Source organism: Somniosus microcephalus, chromosome 10, assembly GCF_052327205.1.
Source record: "Somniosus microcephalus isolate GS21.2 chromosome 10, FLI_Smic_1.0, whole genome shotgun sequence".
Lineage (NCBI taxonomy): Eukaryota > Metazoa > Chordata > Chondrichthyes > Squaliformes > Somniosidae > Somniosus > Somniosus microcephalus.
In genome coordinates this window covers 178,285,850-178,300,203 of record NC_140996.1, presented here as the reverse complement: position 1 = coordinate 178,300,203, position 14,354 = coordinate 178,285,850, and the positions used below count along the sequence as shown (strand labels likewise).

Here is a 14,354-nt window from a genome sequence, read left to right as displayed (position 1 = left end):
CTCGAGGAACAGCACATCATCTTTCGATTAGGCATTTTGCAGCCTTCTGGACTCAACATAGAGTTCAACAATTTCAGACCATAACCCCTGCCCCCATTTTTCAGGCTGTTTATGATTCTGCCATCCCCATTTGCAACATTTAATCTCTCCTGCCTCAGTACAGAATGTTCCTTCAGTTCCTTCCTCCCCTCCCTCCCCCTTTACCTGCTTAAAATCTGTTACATCTCTAACCTTTTCCAGTTCTGATGAAGGGTCCCAGACCTGAAATGTTAACTCTGTTTCTCTCTCCATAGATGCTGCCTGGCCTGCTGAGTGCTTCCAGCATTTTCTGTTATTTTAGTTCAAATTGCTTGAGCACAGCAGAACAAAGAGGGCTTTAATCTTATATCTACCCAATATCTGGCCTAGGAGAGCTTGATCCTGATGCTGGTTCCCAAAACAGGAAAATGTGCTCAGTTTCCAGCATGGACACCTCTTAGGTGATGGGCACAAAAATATAAAATTTATAAGGAATAAACTACTATATTCAAATTATGCAATGATCTTAATTTCCTATCTTTGAAGCATAAACTGATCTTTTTGTTGAAGTTGAGGAGTCTGAAATAACTAACTGAAAATGAAGGACCCAATTCATGTCATTGGCAGCAAGCTGAAGTTCAAAGGAAGAACAGAATGATCAGAGATAAAGGAATACAACAATGTAAAAAAATGGAAACATCTAAACAGATGATAGACTAAAATGAGAAAGATAAAAGGAAAGTTGAAGAGGTAAAAGATGTCAAAAAGGAAAAAGAGGACCTCATTCTTGTGCAAAAGATATAAAGAAATAAAAGTATGATGGTGACAAAAACATAAATTAAAGAAACATGCGTACATTGCTTAGGTCAAGTAATCAGCTGTCAGATCTAATCAGCAATGTGCATTTCTGAGATGCAGCTAAAAAGAGTTGCAAGATTTATTGCGTTAGCCACAGTGCTGAAACAGTCCGAACCCAAGTCATGAACAACATTCTCTGTGACTGTGACCATGGTTCATTACTCCTCTTCGTCCTGTCTGCCATCCGGATTGACCACAACATCCTCCTCCAATGCCTCTCCTCCGTTGTCCAGCTATGGGACAGATCTTGCTTGGCTCCACACTTACCTATCTAGTCGTAACCACAGCATCTCCAGCAATGGCTTCTCCACCCATCCCCGCACTGTTACCTCGGGAGTCCCTCAAGTATCTATCCTTGGTTCTCTTCACTTCCTCATCTACATGTTGCCCATTATCTGCCATCCAGCCCTAACTGAGCCGCAATTTCCTCCAGCTGAACATTGGGAAGAATGCAGCCACCGTCTTCACTGCAATTTGCCCCCCGACACCAACTCCATCACCCTACCCAGCACTTGTCTCAGGTTGCACCAGACTGTTCGCAACCACAGTGTCCTATTCCACCTTGAGCATCCACTCCAGCCCATTTGCTACTGAAACCCTCATTCCTGCCTTTGTCACTGCCGGACTTAACTACTTCAATGCTCTCCTCGCTGGAGTCCCATCCTCCACACTCTGGAAACTTCAGCTCATCCATAATTCTCATGCCCATATCATATCACACACTAAGTCCCGCTCACCCCATCACCCCTGTCATCGCTGACATACAATGACCCAGCAACAATGAAGGAACGGCGATATATTTCCAAGTCAGGATGTTGTGTGACTTGGAAGTGGTGGCTTTCCCATGCACCTGCTGCCCTTGTCCTTCTAGGTGGTAGAGGGCACGGGTTTGGGAGGTGCTGTCGCAGCAGCCTTGGCGAGTTGCTGCAGTGCATCTTGTAGATGGTACACATTGCAGCCACGTTGCGCCGGTGGTGGATGGGATGCCAATCAAGTGGATTGCTTTGTCCTGGATGGTGTCGAGCTTCTTGAGTGTTGTTGGAGCTGCACTCATCCAGGCAAATGGAAATTATTCCATCACACTCCTGGCTTATACCTTGCAGGTGGTGGAAAGACTTTAGGGAGTCAGGAGGTGAGTTACTCGCAGCAAATTACCCAGTCTCTGACCTGCTCTTGCAGCCACAGTATTTATGTGGCTGGTCCAGTTAAGTTTCTGGTCAATGGTGACCCCACCTGATGGTGGGGGATTGGAAAATCATAATGCCATTGAATGTCATGAGTGGTGGTTAGACTCTCTCTTGTTGGAGATGGTCATTGCCTCGCACTTGTGTGGCGCGAATGTTAGTCATAGAGTCATAGAGTAATACAGCACGGATAGAGGCCCTTCGGCCCATCGTGTCCGCGCCGGCCATCAAGCCCTGTCTAATCTAATCCCATATTCCAGCATTTGGCCCGTAGCCTTGTATGCTATGGCATTTCAAGTGCACATCCAAATGCTTCTTAAATGTTGTGAGGGTTTCTGCCTCCACAACCCTTTCAGGCAGTGAGTTCCAGACTCCAACCACCCTCTGGGTGAAAAAGTTCTTTCTCAAATCCCCTCTAAACCTCCCGCCCTTTACCTTGAATCTATGCCCCCTAGTTATTGACCCCTCTACTAAGGGAAAAAGCTCCTCAGCATCCACCCTATCTATGCCCCTCATAATTTTGTACACCTCAATCATGTCCCCCCTCAGCCTCCTCTGCTCCAAGGAAAACAAACCCAATCTGCCCAGTCTCTCTTCATAGCTGAAGCGCTCCAGCCCTGGTAACATCCTGGTGAACCTCCTCTGCACCCTCTCCAACGCGATCACATCCTTCCTGTAGTGTGGCGACCAGAACTGCACACAGTATTCCAGCTGTGGCCTAACCAGTGTTTTATACAGCTCCATCATAACCTCCTTGCTCTTATATTCAATGCCTCGGCTAATGAAGGCAAGTATCCCATATGCCTTTTTTACCACCTTATCCACCGCCTTCAGGGATCTGTGTACTTGCACACCCAGATCCCTCTGACCCTCCGTCTTGCCTAGGGTCTTTCCATTCATTGTGTATTCCTTTGCCTTGTTCGTCCCCCCAAAGTGCATCACCTCGCACTTTTCCGGGTTACTTGCCACTTGTCAGCCCAAGCCTGGATGTTGTCCAGGTCCTGCTGCACACAGGCATGGACTGCTTCATTATCTGAGGAATTGCAAATGGAACTGAACACTGTGCAATCATCAGCGAACATTCCCATGTCTGCCCTTATGTTGGAGGGAAGGTCATTGATGAAGCAGCTGAGGATGGTTGGGCCTAGGCCACTGCCCTGAGGAACTCCTGCAGCGATATCCTGGGGCTGTGATAATTGACTTCCAACCACCACAACTATCTTCAATTGTGCTAAGTAGGACTCCAACCAGTGGAGAGTTGCCCGCCCACCCCCCGATTCCCAATGACTTCAATTTTACTAGGGCTTCTTGATGCCACACTCGGTCAAATGCTGCCTTGATGCCAGATTGGATTTGTCCTGCTTTTTGTGGACAGGCCATACCTGGGCAGTTTTCCACATTGTCGGATAGATGCCAGTGTTGTAGCTGTACTGGAACAGCTTGGCTGGAGCAGCGGCTAGTTCTGCAGCACAAGTCTTCAGCACGACAGCCGGGATGTTGTCGGGGCCCATAGCCTTTGCTGTATCCAGCCGTTTCTTGATATGACGCGGAGTGAAGCGAATTGGCTGAAGACTGGCTTCTGTGATGGTGGGGACCACGAGGAGGCCGATATGGATCGTCCACTCGGCACTTCTGGCAAACGCTTGTCTTTTGCACTCACGTGCTGGGCTTCACCATCATTGAGGATGGGGATATTCATGGAGCCTCCTCCTCCCCTGTTAGTTGTTTAATGGTCCACCACCATTCACGACTGGATGTGGCAAGACTGCAGAGCTTTGATCTGATCTGTTGATTGTGGGATCACTTAGCCCAGTCTATAGTATGCTGCTTTCGCTTTTTAGCATGCATGTAGTCCTGTGTTGCAGTTTCCCCAGGTTGGCAGCTCATTTTTAGGTACACCTGGTGCTGCTCCTTGCATGCTCTTCTACAACTCCTTATTGAACCAGGGTTGGTCCCCTGGCTTGATGGTAATGGTAGAGTGAGGGATATGCCAGGCCATGAGGTTACAGATAGTGATGGAATACAATTCTGCTGCTGATGGCCCACAGCACCTCATAGATGCCCAATTTTGAGCTGCTAGATCTGTTCTGAATCTATCTCATTTAGCACGGTGGTAGCGTCACACAACACGATGGAGGGCATCCTCAGTGTGAAGACGGGACTTTGTCTCCACAATGACTGTGCGGTGGTCACTGCTACCAATACCATCATGGACAGATGCATCTGCGACAAGTAGATTGGTGAGCTCAAATAGGTTTTTCCCCTCGTGTTGCTTCTCTCACCACCTGTCGCAGGCCCAGACTGGCAGCTATGTCCTTCAGGGCTCAGCCAGCTCGGTCAGTAGTGGTGCTACCGAGCCACTCTTGGTGATGGACAATGAAGTCCCCCACCCAGAGTACATTCTGTGCTCTTGCTACTCTCAGTGCTTCTTCTAAGTGCTGTTCAACATGGAGGAGTACTGATTCATCAGCTGAGGGAGAGCAGTAGGTGGTAATCAGCAGGAGGTTTCCATTCCCATGCTTGACCTGAAGTCATGCGACGTCACGGGGTCAGAGTCAAGGTTGAGGACTCCCAAGGCCACTATTTCCCGACTGTATACCACTGTGCCGCCACCCCTGGTGGGTCTGTCCTGCCGGTGGGATGATAATGGAGGAGTTTGGGACATTGGCTGAAAGCTATGATTCTGTGAGTATGACTATGTCAGGCTGTTGCTTGACTAGTCTGTGGGACAGCTCTCCCAATTTTGGCACAAGTCCCCAGATGTTGGTAAGGAGGACTTTGCAGGTTTGACTGGGCTGGGTGTGCCGTTGCCATGTCCGTAGCTGGTGCCAAGGTCGATGCCAGATGGTTCGTCCGGATTTATTCTTATTATTGTGTTTAGTGGAAGTTTTTTTTTACAACCGAGTGGCTTGCCTGGCCATTTCAAAGGGCAGTTAAGAGTCAACCACATTGCTGTGGGACTGGAGTCACATATAGACCAGACCAGGTAAGGAAGGCAGATTTCCTTTCCTAAAGGACATTAGAGAACCAGATGGTTTTTTACGAAGATGCAATAGTTTCATGGTTATAGTTCATAGTTACTGACACTGGCTTTTTATTCCAGATTTATTTAATTAACTGAATTTAAATTCACCAGCTGCCATGGTGGGATTTGAGCTCTTGTCTCTGGATCATTAGTCCAGGCCTCTGGATTACTAGCCCAGTAACATTACCACTATGCTGCCATTACCAAAATGGACATTGTTTCAATCTCCACTTCAGGACTTGACCACATTATCTAGGTTGAACTTTGGTACTGTGCTGAGGGAACCCTGTACCGTTGGAAGTGCTATATTTTGGATAAGACATTAAAGGCTTGTGTGCCTGTTTAGATGCAAAAGATTACACGGCATTATTTGGAGAAGAACAGGGAATGATCCATGTGTCCTGTCCCTCAAGCAACATGACCAAAATAAACAGACTAACAGGTCATTTGTCTAGTTTGCTGTTTCTGGGACCTTGCTATGCCCAATTAGCTGCTGTGTATACCTACGAAACAGTGAATTCACCTCAGAAAGTAGTGAATTGGCTATGAACTGCTTCGATATGCTCTGAGAACACAATAAGGTGCCATATAAATACAAGTTCTTCCGTTCAAGGGAAATTCCTTTCTAAGTGGGCAGACTATATTTTTATTTTCCGTTTATACAATGATGCTTCATTATTGGTAGTCAACAATGCAAAAAGCAACAGCGAGACCAAGAATAAACAACAAACTATAGCTGCAACCACACAGGATACAATTTTTGACTTTGACCAGGCTGGTCCCGATACTGTTGATTTGTCAAATATCTTGGAGCATATAGAGCAGAGATTGTTGAGAGAGGCAAGTGCATAGTCGTTTGGCAATGAGAAGTTCAAGTATCTTAGAGAGAAAGAGTAGGCTGGAGATGTGGCTGCAGCTAAAGAAAATAGGGATGAGATCTTACAGGATGGCAATGATGATGGTAGCTCTGGAAGAGGTAGGGAGTGCCAAAGAGGGAGAGTTTGTTCAAGTCAGCAAGAAGAGCAGAAGAAAAGAATATTGGGTGGTCAGCAGCTCGGTTGGGGAGGGTCAAGAGAGCAAGTGGCGAGTTTCAAGGAGATGAGTTTGATGAGGATAATGAAGTAGATGGAGGAAAAGATGCAGAGTGTAGAGGACATGAGGCTGAATTGGGAGGAAGACTGAGGGGAGTAGGAAGATTGCCTCAATTATTTCAGAAATAAAATGGAGGTGCAGGGAGAAACAAGCTGAATGCAGCAGTTTGTGGTGAAGTGGTATGTGGGGTTGTCTGTGCTCACTCGGATGCCCATCGAGTAATAGGAAGACTTGATTCTAGAAGAATGGGAGAAACAATGGAAAAATTGTCCCCTGGTTAGCTGAAAATAGCCTTAAAGGCCAAGCAAGCTCCATAGACACAATCAAGTCAATCTTCTCTATAGGTAACATCATAATACCGAAACAGGATAACCTGTTTGTGGCACACCACAGTTCCAAAACAAAACCATGAGTATGTGCTTGGAATAGCTACAGATTGTGACCTTCTGGGATTAAGCTCTACACTTTGTCAATCCTTTTTTGATGCATAGCTTTTGAATCTATTGTTCAAAGGAGCTATGTGCCACAGTTAAAAATCACTAGAATTGAGAGGTCATGTTCAATTATTATCCCAATGGCTCTTAACAGAGAAAACAGATTCTTGACCTGATCTGCTGATCACGAACAGGTCCATCCTTTTAGAATTTGTACACCAAACACCTACATAATCTTTTCAAGTTATATCACTACAATAACCCATTTTCTAAAAAAAATTATTTGTAACATTGCTGAAAAATGTTAGTAGTAAGCAATTCATAATTTCTTCAATTAAAAAGACCTTACTTGCAGCACATAGTTTTGTTAAAGGGGGGCTTCATGACTGGCATGTTTTACAAAAAATGTGTTATCCACGTAAAGCCTCGGCGAGGGGAGAAAATCACAAGGAGATTCGTCCCCGTGCTGCTGTTTTGTACTTCTTTGGAGCAAGATCAGTATGTATTTGAGGAGGCTAGAATGCAAGCTGGAATGACAGAAGGAAGGACTTGCATTTATACAATGTCACTCAAAAATATCCCAAAGCGTTTGACATACAATCAATGACTTTGGAAAGAAATAACTTATATTTAAACAGCGCCTTTCACGACCTCAGGATGTTTCAATGCACTTCACAGACAATACAGGAAACTTTGGTTTATCCGGAGGTTGTATGTCCGGAATACTCGATCGAATGGCAAAAATCAGGAGCCGTTTTCTATAAGTTTTTTTCGTTCTCGTTTTTTTTTTCCCCAGTCAGGCACTGCAAGGTCTGTAGCTATAGCAACAGCTTCAGCTAGAGACGCTTGCAGCTGCAGCCGACTCTTTAGAAGCTGTTGCTAAGCAACAGTGTTTGTTGTCAGATACGGAGATGAAAACCTCCGTATCCTTCAACATTAACTTTGTATGTCCGGCAGTTTTGATAGATCGGCAACACGCCGGTCCCGGATATCACAAAGTTTCCTGTACAGTACTTTTAAAGTGCGGTCACTGAAATATAATAAAATGTGGCAGCCAATTTGCACACACAGGTCACACAAATAGCAATGAGATAAATGACCAGATAATGTGTTTCGAGTGATAGTGGTTGAGGGATAAATATTGGCCAGGATAACTGCGAGAACTCCATTGCTCTTCTTCAAATAGTGCCAAGGGATCTATTATATGTAGCTGGAGAGAGCAGAGGGAGCCTCGGTTTAACACCTCATCCAAAAGACGGCACCTCTGACAGTGTAGCACGCTCTCAGTACTGCAATGAAGTGTCAGTCTAGATCAAGTGCTCAAGTCTCTGGAGTGGGACTTGAATTCATAAGTTTCTGACAGAGACGAGAGCGCTACCACTGAGCCAATGCTGACATTTGAATTGCAGTCACGGTTATGTAGGCAAACTCAGCACCCATGTTACACACAAAAAGATCCTACATACAGCAACAAGAATAATAATTAGTTCATCTGTTCTTTGGTGGTATTGGTTTAAGAAAGGAATGTTGGTTCTTTTGTCATTATTGCAACAGGATCTTCAACATCCACCTGAACCAACACAACTGGAACACAAGGCCGCAATTTAAATTCTCACCTGAAGAACCCACACCTCCAACAATGTAGCAATTTTTCAGTATTACACTTAACTGTCACCCTAGATTCTGACCACCTTTTGCCTCAGAAGTGAGAGTGCTACCAAATGAGTGGCGCTGTCAATCTAAAAATCAAATTAAATTAGATGGTGCATGGCCTGAAGAAACGAAGGACAAAATAAAATGACTCATACCTGAGGGGGACAATGCAGAGTTACCTAATTACAATCGATAGGCTTGGAAACTACACAATTTCAGGAAATTCTTTTGGGAAAAATATGCAAAAAGATACACCTATGAAAATTAAAATATGATGGGTAGAATTTATGCAGGTTAAAATAATCTGATCTCAGTGAATAGGTCATAACCTTGGAACCACTCCCAGGTACTTTTACCCAAGATAATAAATACTTCAGTTGACATTTTTTGGAGCTGGTCTTCTGTCTTTCAATTTTTGTGTCATCAGTGGGTCAGTGGAACTGATGCTGACTGTACTCCATGTCCCTGTTCACAAAAGAGGACTAACAGTTTAACATTGCTACTGGGGATTGATCTGTTAATAAACATCTGATAATTATCAGGAAATTCTATGTCCAGTATGTATTCTATAATGATATTCCACTCCTGTGGTCTGTGGACCAATTATTTGTTTGCATCCAGGACGACTTCTGGCGGCGCACAAGCTTGTATCTCGCACACCAATAAAACTTCAAATTGACTAACTTTTTATTTTGTTTATTTCCAATATTTGATAGAAACTTGATTAATTTTTTCAAGGGATGATTTACCCTCAAGTGAAATTTTATTTTGCCACAGCTTTCCATTTAGAATACAAAAACTATGATGTTTACTTACTGCTATTTCTCTGCAAGCAGACATAGAAATTCCAGTACCCTCTATTTGTTTTAAAGCGTAGTCTTTGTCATCTTTCCTATACAAAACAAAAATAAAAAACAATTATTGCAGAAAGGGGTTTTCTGTTGTCAAGAACTCAGACAAAAAAAACTGTGTATTTTTTGTGTCCTTAGTAAAAGTTGTTTCATCCAATTAGAAAGCTACAATTTGCAGTGCTTAGCATGGTATACAGCAATTGCTTTATAATTGTAACATACATAACTACAGCTGCTTAAGCTTAGTTTTGAACCACATTTACAACTGTTTATTTCTGAATTTGGGTTTCACACTTAGTCATTAAGCCAAGATGAGCATATTGGGCAAATTCTATATCGCAAATGGCAAACTGCTCAATTTACATAGCAAACAGTTTTTAGCTGACCTAATTTATTAAGCTTCAGGGAATTATGTAGTACGAAACCCTGGACACACCTCATCAGATTCCTTTTCTTGATCATCAGGGTGTTCACATTCTGAATGAACTCTGCTCAATCCTGAGCTGGAGCAATGACAGGACAGAATAGCTCAAAATAATACTGGATACTGGACCTATAAGCCTAGGTAAAATCAAGAGGGTCATGAAGTTCCTCTGGTACCATACCACGATCATAAGCATAGCGGGATGGGACTTCTGCCTGCCCACTAGTTGTACCCAAACCAAGGTCGGGGTAGTTAAATATTTCAGATGGGCACTCATACCACTTATGGTGCAGTTGGATCACCCACCTTGGGGAAGGGGGGAAATCTTAGCCCTCCACCCCCCACCAAAATTTATTCTAAAATTTCACACGATCTACAGCTGGTTTCTATACTGCTCTATAATTACTGTAGGGAAGCCAGTTTTTTAAATTTTGATTCTACCCCAGCCCTTAGCAACACTGGATCTTAGTGATGCGAGGATGCAAGTAATGGGAAATACATCATTGGATGTATTTCCCTCATTTGCATGGCGCATAATACACCCAATCATATGCCTACCCCAACTAAAAACAAAAAACTTTGCAGGGAGCATTGCGCAATATCTCTATAGACATTTACCCATCACATCTGCTTTCCTACATCAGCAGTAAGCAGGTCTTGGTCCCATAATTTTCCCCTGCCTTTTTGATACAAATGACATAATTTGAACAGGCAGGGCACGATCTGGTTACACAAAAACCAAGTGGAGATTGGGAAGCATGATCTGCTTCCTGTTGATGTAGGCAAGCAGATGTGGTGGGAAAATTTCCCTAGTGCGATTGGGCTGTTGACAATCTCCATATGGAATTTCTCTAATTCTGTTACAGCAAGTACATATCAAATGTATTGCCTAATGCGAGGAGCACTTTCATCAAAAATACCAGCATATCTTTCCAAAAGGATCCAAAAAAAAAGGATGAAAAGATCCTATTGCAATGTCTGAATTTATTAAATTTCTTTGCAGTCACACACACATGTTTGCACCACAAGGCACGGCCTAACAGTATTGTATCAAATTAAACACTAAGTACTAGATTAAAAGACACCAAAGAGCATCAGCTTTGAATAAAGCGGGAAGGAATAGCTTACAACTAATTAAAATGACTAATTTTCCAAGTATGTTATGATTAAACCGAGGTCCCGTCTGCTTTCCAAGGTGGACGTAAAAGATCCCTTGGCACTATTTCGAGGGAGAGCAGGGGAGTTATCCCCAGTGTCCTGGCCAGTATTTATCCCTCAATAAACAGGTTATCTGGACTTTATCACATTGCTGTTTGTGGGAGCTTGTTGTGCACAAATTGTCTGTCGTAATTACAACAGTGACTACACTTCAAAAGTACTTCATTGGCTGTAAAGCGTTTTGGGACGTCCTGAGGTCATGTAAGGCGCTATATAAATGCCAGTCTTTTTTTTTAAATGACTGTTTAAATGTACGAGTGAAGTTACATCTGTGTAAGTTTACAGAGCATTTTTGTGTAAGGCCAGAAATTCCTTCCTCCTTCTCCACAACACAAGATAAAAATAGACAAATAGGGCAAATTATGTGCTCCCAAGTAAGGTAATGTGCAAAAAAGGAGTAATAACTCCCCTCCCAAATTCATTGCTTTCTCTCTTCTGTAACCTGTATGATGAGACAGCTACAACAGTAGAGTAAAAAAAAATAAACATTTTGATCCTGTAACAGCCAGGAGAAAAAGGTCATGCTAATAGCTTACCAGTTCTATGATTGCTGCAAGAGTGGTATCGACTGCCAATATCAGGCAGCCAGCCAGAAACTATGGGCATGTACATTTTACAATTCTTGCTGCAAATTTAAATAGTTGCTTCAGAAAAACATCAAAGAGCAGCAACCCCAGTAACTGTTCAAACATCTGATGATGAAACATGAAACTAATACATAAACAAGTGCAACACTACAAATATGTACCTGTACCCAATAAAGTCACAAGCCCCCAAAATACAGACTGCCTTCTATAGGTATGGTCCTCCTCATCCTTTAAAAATGCAACCATGCCTTTCAATTAGGATGGACACTTCCTCTTTTAGAAATCTGCAAGCTTATGCTGCCATTTTGGCCAGTTAATCTTATAACATTCTGCTGTAATTCTGAATTACACTGTTAGTTTCTTTAACTCGACGCAACAGGACATTGAGCAACAGCATTAGCAATCTAATGCAAGAAATTTCCCATAATAATCGTCCCAATCAGCACAACGGTGGTGGGATGAGTGTGCTGGCTTACTTGTGTCTGTCAGCAATGAGGTGAGAGAATTGGCCAGAGAGCACTTGAAGGGTAGCACTGGTTTGAGCATAAGGGATCTCTGCAAAGATTACATTTGGTGTTAAGTGATTGGTTCCTAGATGTGTGTCTGTTTCTCTCTTATTCAAACTGTATTCTAATTACAATCAATAAAACACAGGTGGAAATTTAAGCTTTTTCATTTACTTCCAATATTTAACTTTTTCTCAAACTCAAATTAAATGAACAAAGATGCTCACGAGGTGTCCATGTCAAACAGCTGTTAATAAAAAGAATGTTTACATTTTCTAACAGCGACAGACACAAGTGCCGATGACAGACTTTCTGTTTGCTTTCAAAATTTAACTGAAAGAAACTCAAATTAGTATGACAAAAGACACTCATTATTTTTATGTATCCCCCTCTCTGCTTCACAGGTGTCATTAATATTTCTGTCAACAAAACACGGGTGATAATCAGCTATAGTAATAGGGGATTCTATTGCAAGGGGAATAGATAGGCGTTTCTGCAGCCGCAAACGAGATTCCAGGATGGTGTGTTGCCTCCCTGGTGCAAGGGTCAAGGATGTCTCCGAACGGCTGCAGAACATCTTGGAAGGGGAGGGTGAACAGCCAGTTGTCGTGGTGCATATAGGCACCAACGATATAGGTAAAAAGCGGGATGAGGTCCTAAAAGCGGAATATAGGGAGTTAGGAGATAAATTAAAAAACAGGACCTCAAAAGGTAGTAATCTCAGGATTGCTACCAGTGCCACGTGCTAGTCAGAGTAGAAATAGAAGGATACTTCAGATGAATACGTGGCTAGAGGAATGGTGCCAGGGGGAGGGATTCAAGTTCCTGGGACATTGGAACCGGTTCTGGGGGAGGTGGGACCAGTTCAAACCGGACGGTCTGCATCTGGGCAGGGCTGGAACCGATGTCCTAGGGGGAGTGTTTGCTAGTGCTGTGGGGGAGGGTTTAAACTAAAATGGCAGGGGGTTGGGAACCTGATCAGGGAGACAGAGGAAAGGGAAACAAGGATAAAAGCAAAAGATAGGAAGGAGAAAAACAAAAGTGGCAGTCAGAGAAATCAACGGTTTAAATCAAACGTGGCGACAGTAAATAATAATTCTAATAGGTCTAAGAGCGTTAAAAAAACAAGCCTGAAGGCTTTGTGTCTTAATGCGAGGAGCATTTGTAATAAGGTGGATGAATTGGCTGCGCAAATAGAGGTAAACGAATATGATTTGGTTGGGATTACAGAAACGTGGCTCAAGGATGGCCAAGACTGGGAACTCAACATCCAGGGGTATTCGATATTCAGGAAAGATAGGCAAAAAGGAAAGGGAGGTGGGGAAGCATTACTGGTTAAAGAAGGGATTAACACAATTGTAATGAAGGATATTAGCTCTGATGATGTGGAATCTGTATGGGTAGAATTTAGAAATACTAAGGGGAAAAAAACATTAGTGGGGGTGGTATATAGACCTCCAAACAGTAAGGCGGAGGTTGGGGATGGCATGAAAAGGGAAATTAAAGAAGCGTGCAATAAGGGCACAGCAGTCATCATGGGTGACTTAATCTACATATAGATTGGGCTAACCAAATTAGTAACAATACTGTGGAGGAGGAATTCCTGGAGTGTTTACGGGATGGTTTCCTGGACCAATATGTCGAGGAACCAACCAGAGATCAGGCCATCTTAGACTGGGTATTGTGTAACGAGAAAGGATTAATTAGCAATCTTGTACGAGGCCCCTTGGGTCGGAGCGATCATAATACGATCGAATTCTTCATTAAGATGGAGAATGAAGTAGTTGACTCAGAGACTAGGGTCCTCAATTTAAATAAAGGAAACTACGATGGTCTGAGGAGCGAGTTGGGTAGGATTGATTGGGGAATGGCACTCAAAAGGGTTGACGGTGGATAGGCAATGGCAAACATTCAAAGACCGAATGGATGAGCTACAGAATTTGTTCATCCCAGTTTGGCATAAAAATAAAACAAAAAAGGTGACTCAACCGTGGCTAACTAGGGAAATTAGGGATAGCATAAGATCCAAGGAGAGCACATATAAACTGGCCAGAAAAAGCAATACTCCTGAGGATTGGGAGCAGTTTAGGATTCAACAAAGGAGGACAAAGGGATTAATTAAGAAAGGGAAAATAGAATATGAGTGTAAGCTTGCAGGGAACATAAAAACTGACTGTAAAAGCTTTTATAGATGTGTGAAGAGAAAAAGATTGGTGAAGTCAAGCGTAGGTCCCTTGCAGTCAGAATCAGGGGAATTTATAATGGGAAACAAAGAAATGGCAGACCAACTAAATACATATTTTGGTTCTGTCTTCACAAAGGAGGACACAAATAACCTCCCAGAGATGCCAGGGAACATAGGGTCTGATGAAAGGGTGGAACTGAAAGAAATCAGTATTTGTAGGGAAATGGTGTTAGGAAAATTGATGGGACTGAAGGCCGATAAATCCCCAGGGCCTGATAATCTACATTCCAGGGTACTTAAGGAAGTGGCCCTAGAAATA

At 43.1% G+C, this 14,354-nt stretch overlaps 1 protein-coding gene across 10 annotated transcripts in view; it reads right to left on the bottom strand.

The window, feature by feature from the left end:
- Positions 1–14,354, bottom strand: part of cdk8 (cyclin dependent kinase 8) — a 253,657-nt gene that overhangs the window by 175,170 nt on the left and 64,133 nt on the right. For 5 of the 10 annotated variants that reach the window (XM_085999250.1, XM_085999247.1, XM_085999248.1 and 2 more), the window contains exon 2: positions 9,081–9,156. The exons of 2 other annotated variants lie outside the window; for them this stretch is intronic. In XM_085999250.1, the coding sequence (XP_085855376.1) occupies positions 9,081–9,156 (76 nt within the window). Of the gene's footprint in view, positions 1–9,080; positions 9,158–14,354 lie in introns of those variants that run through there. 3 more of the 10 variants (XM_085999256.1, XM_085999253.1, XM_085999255.1) reach the window with 1 other exon arrangement.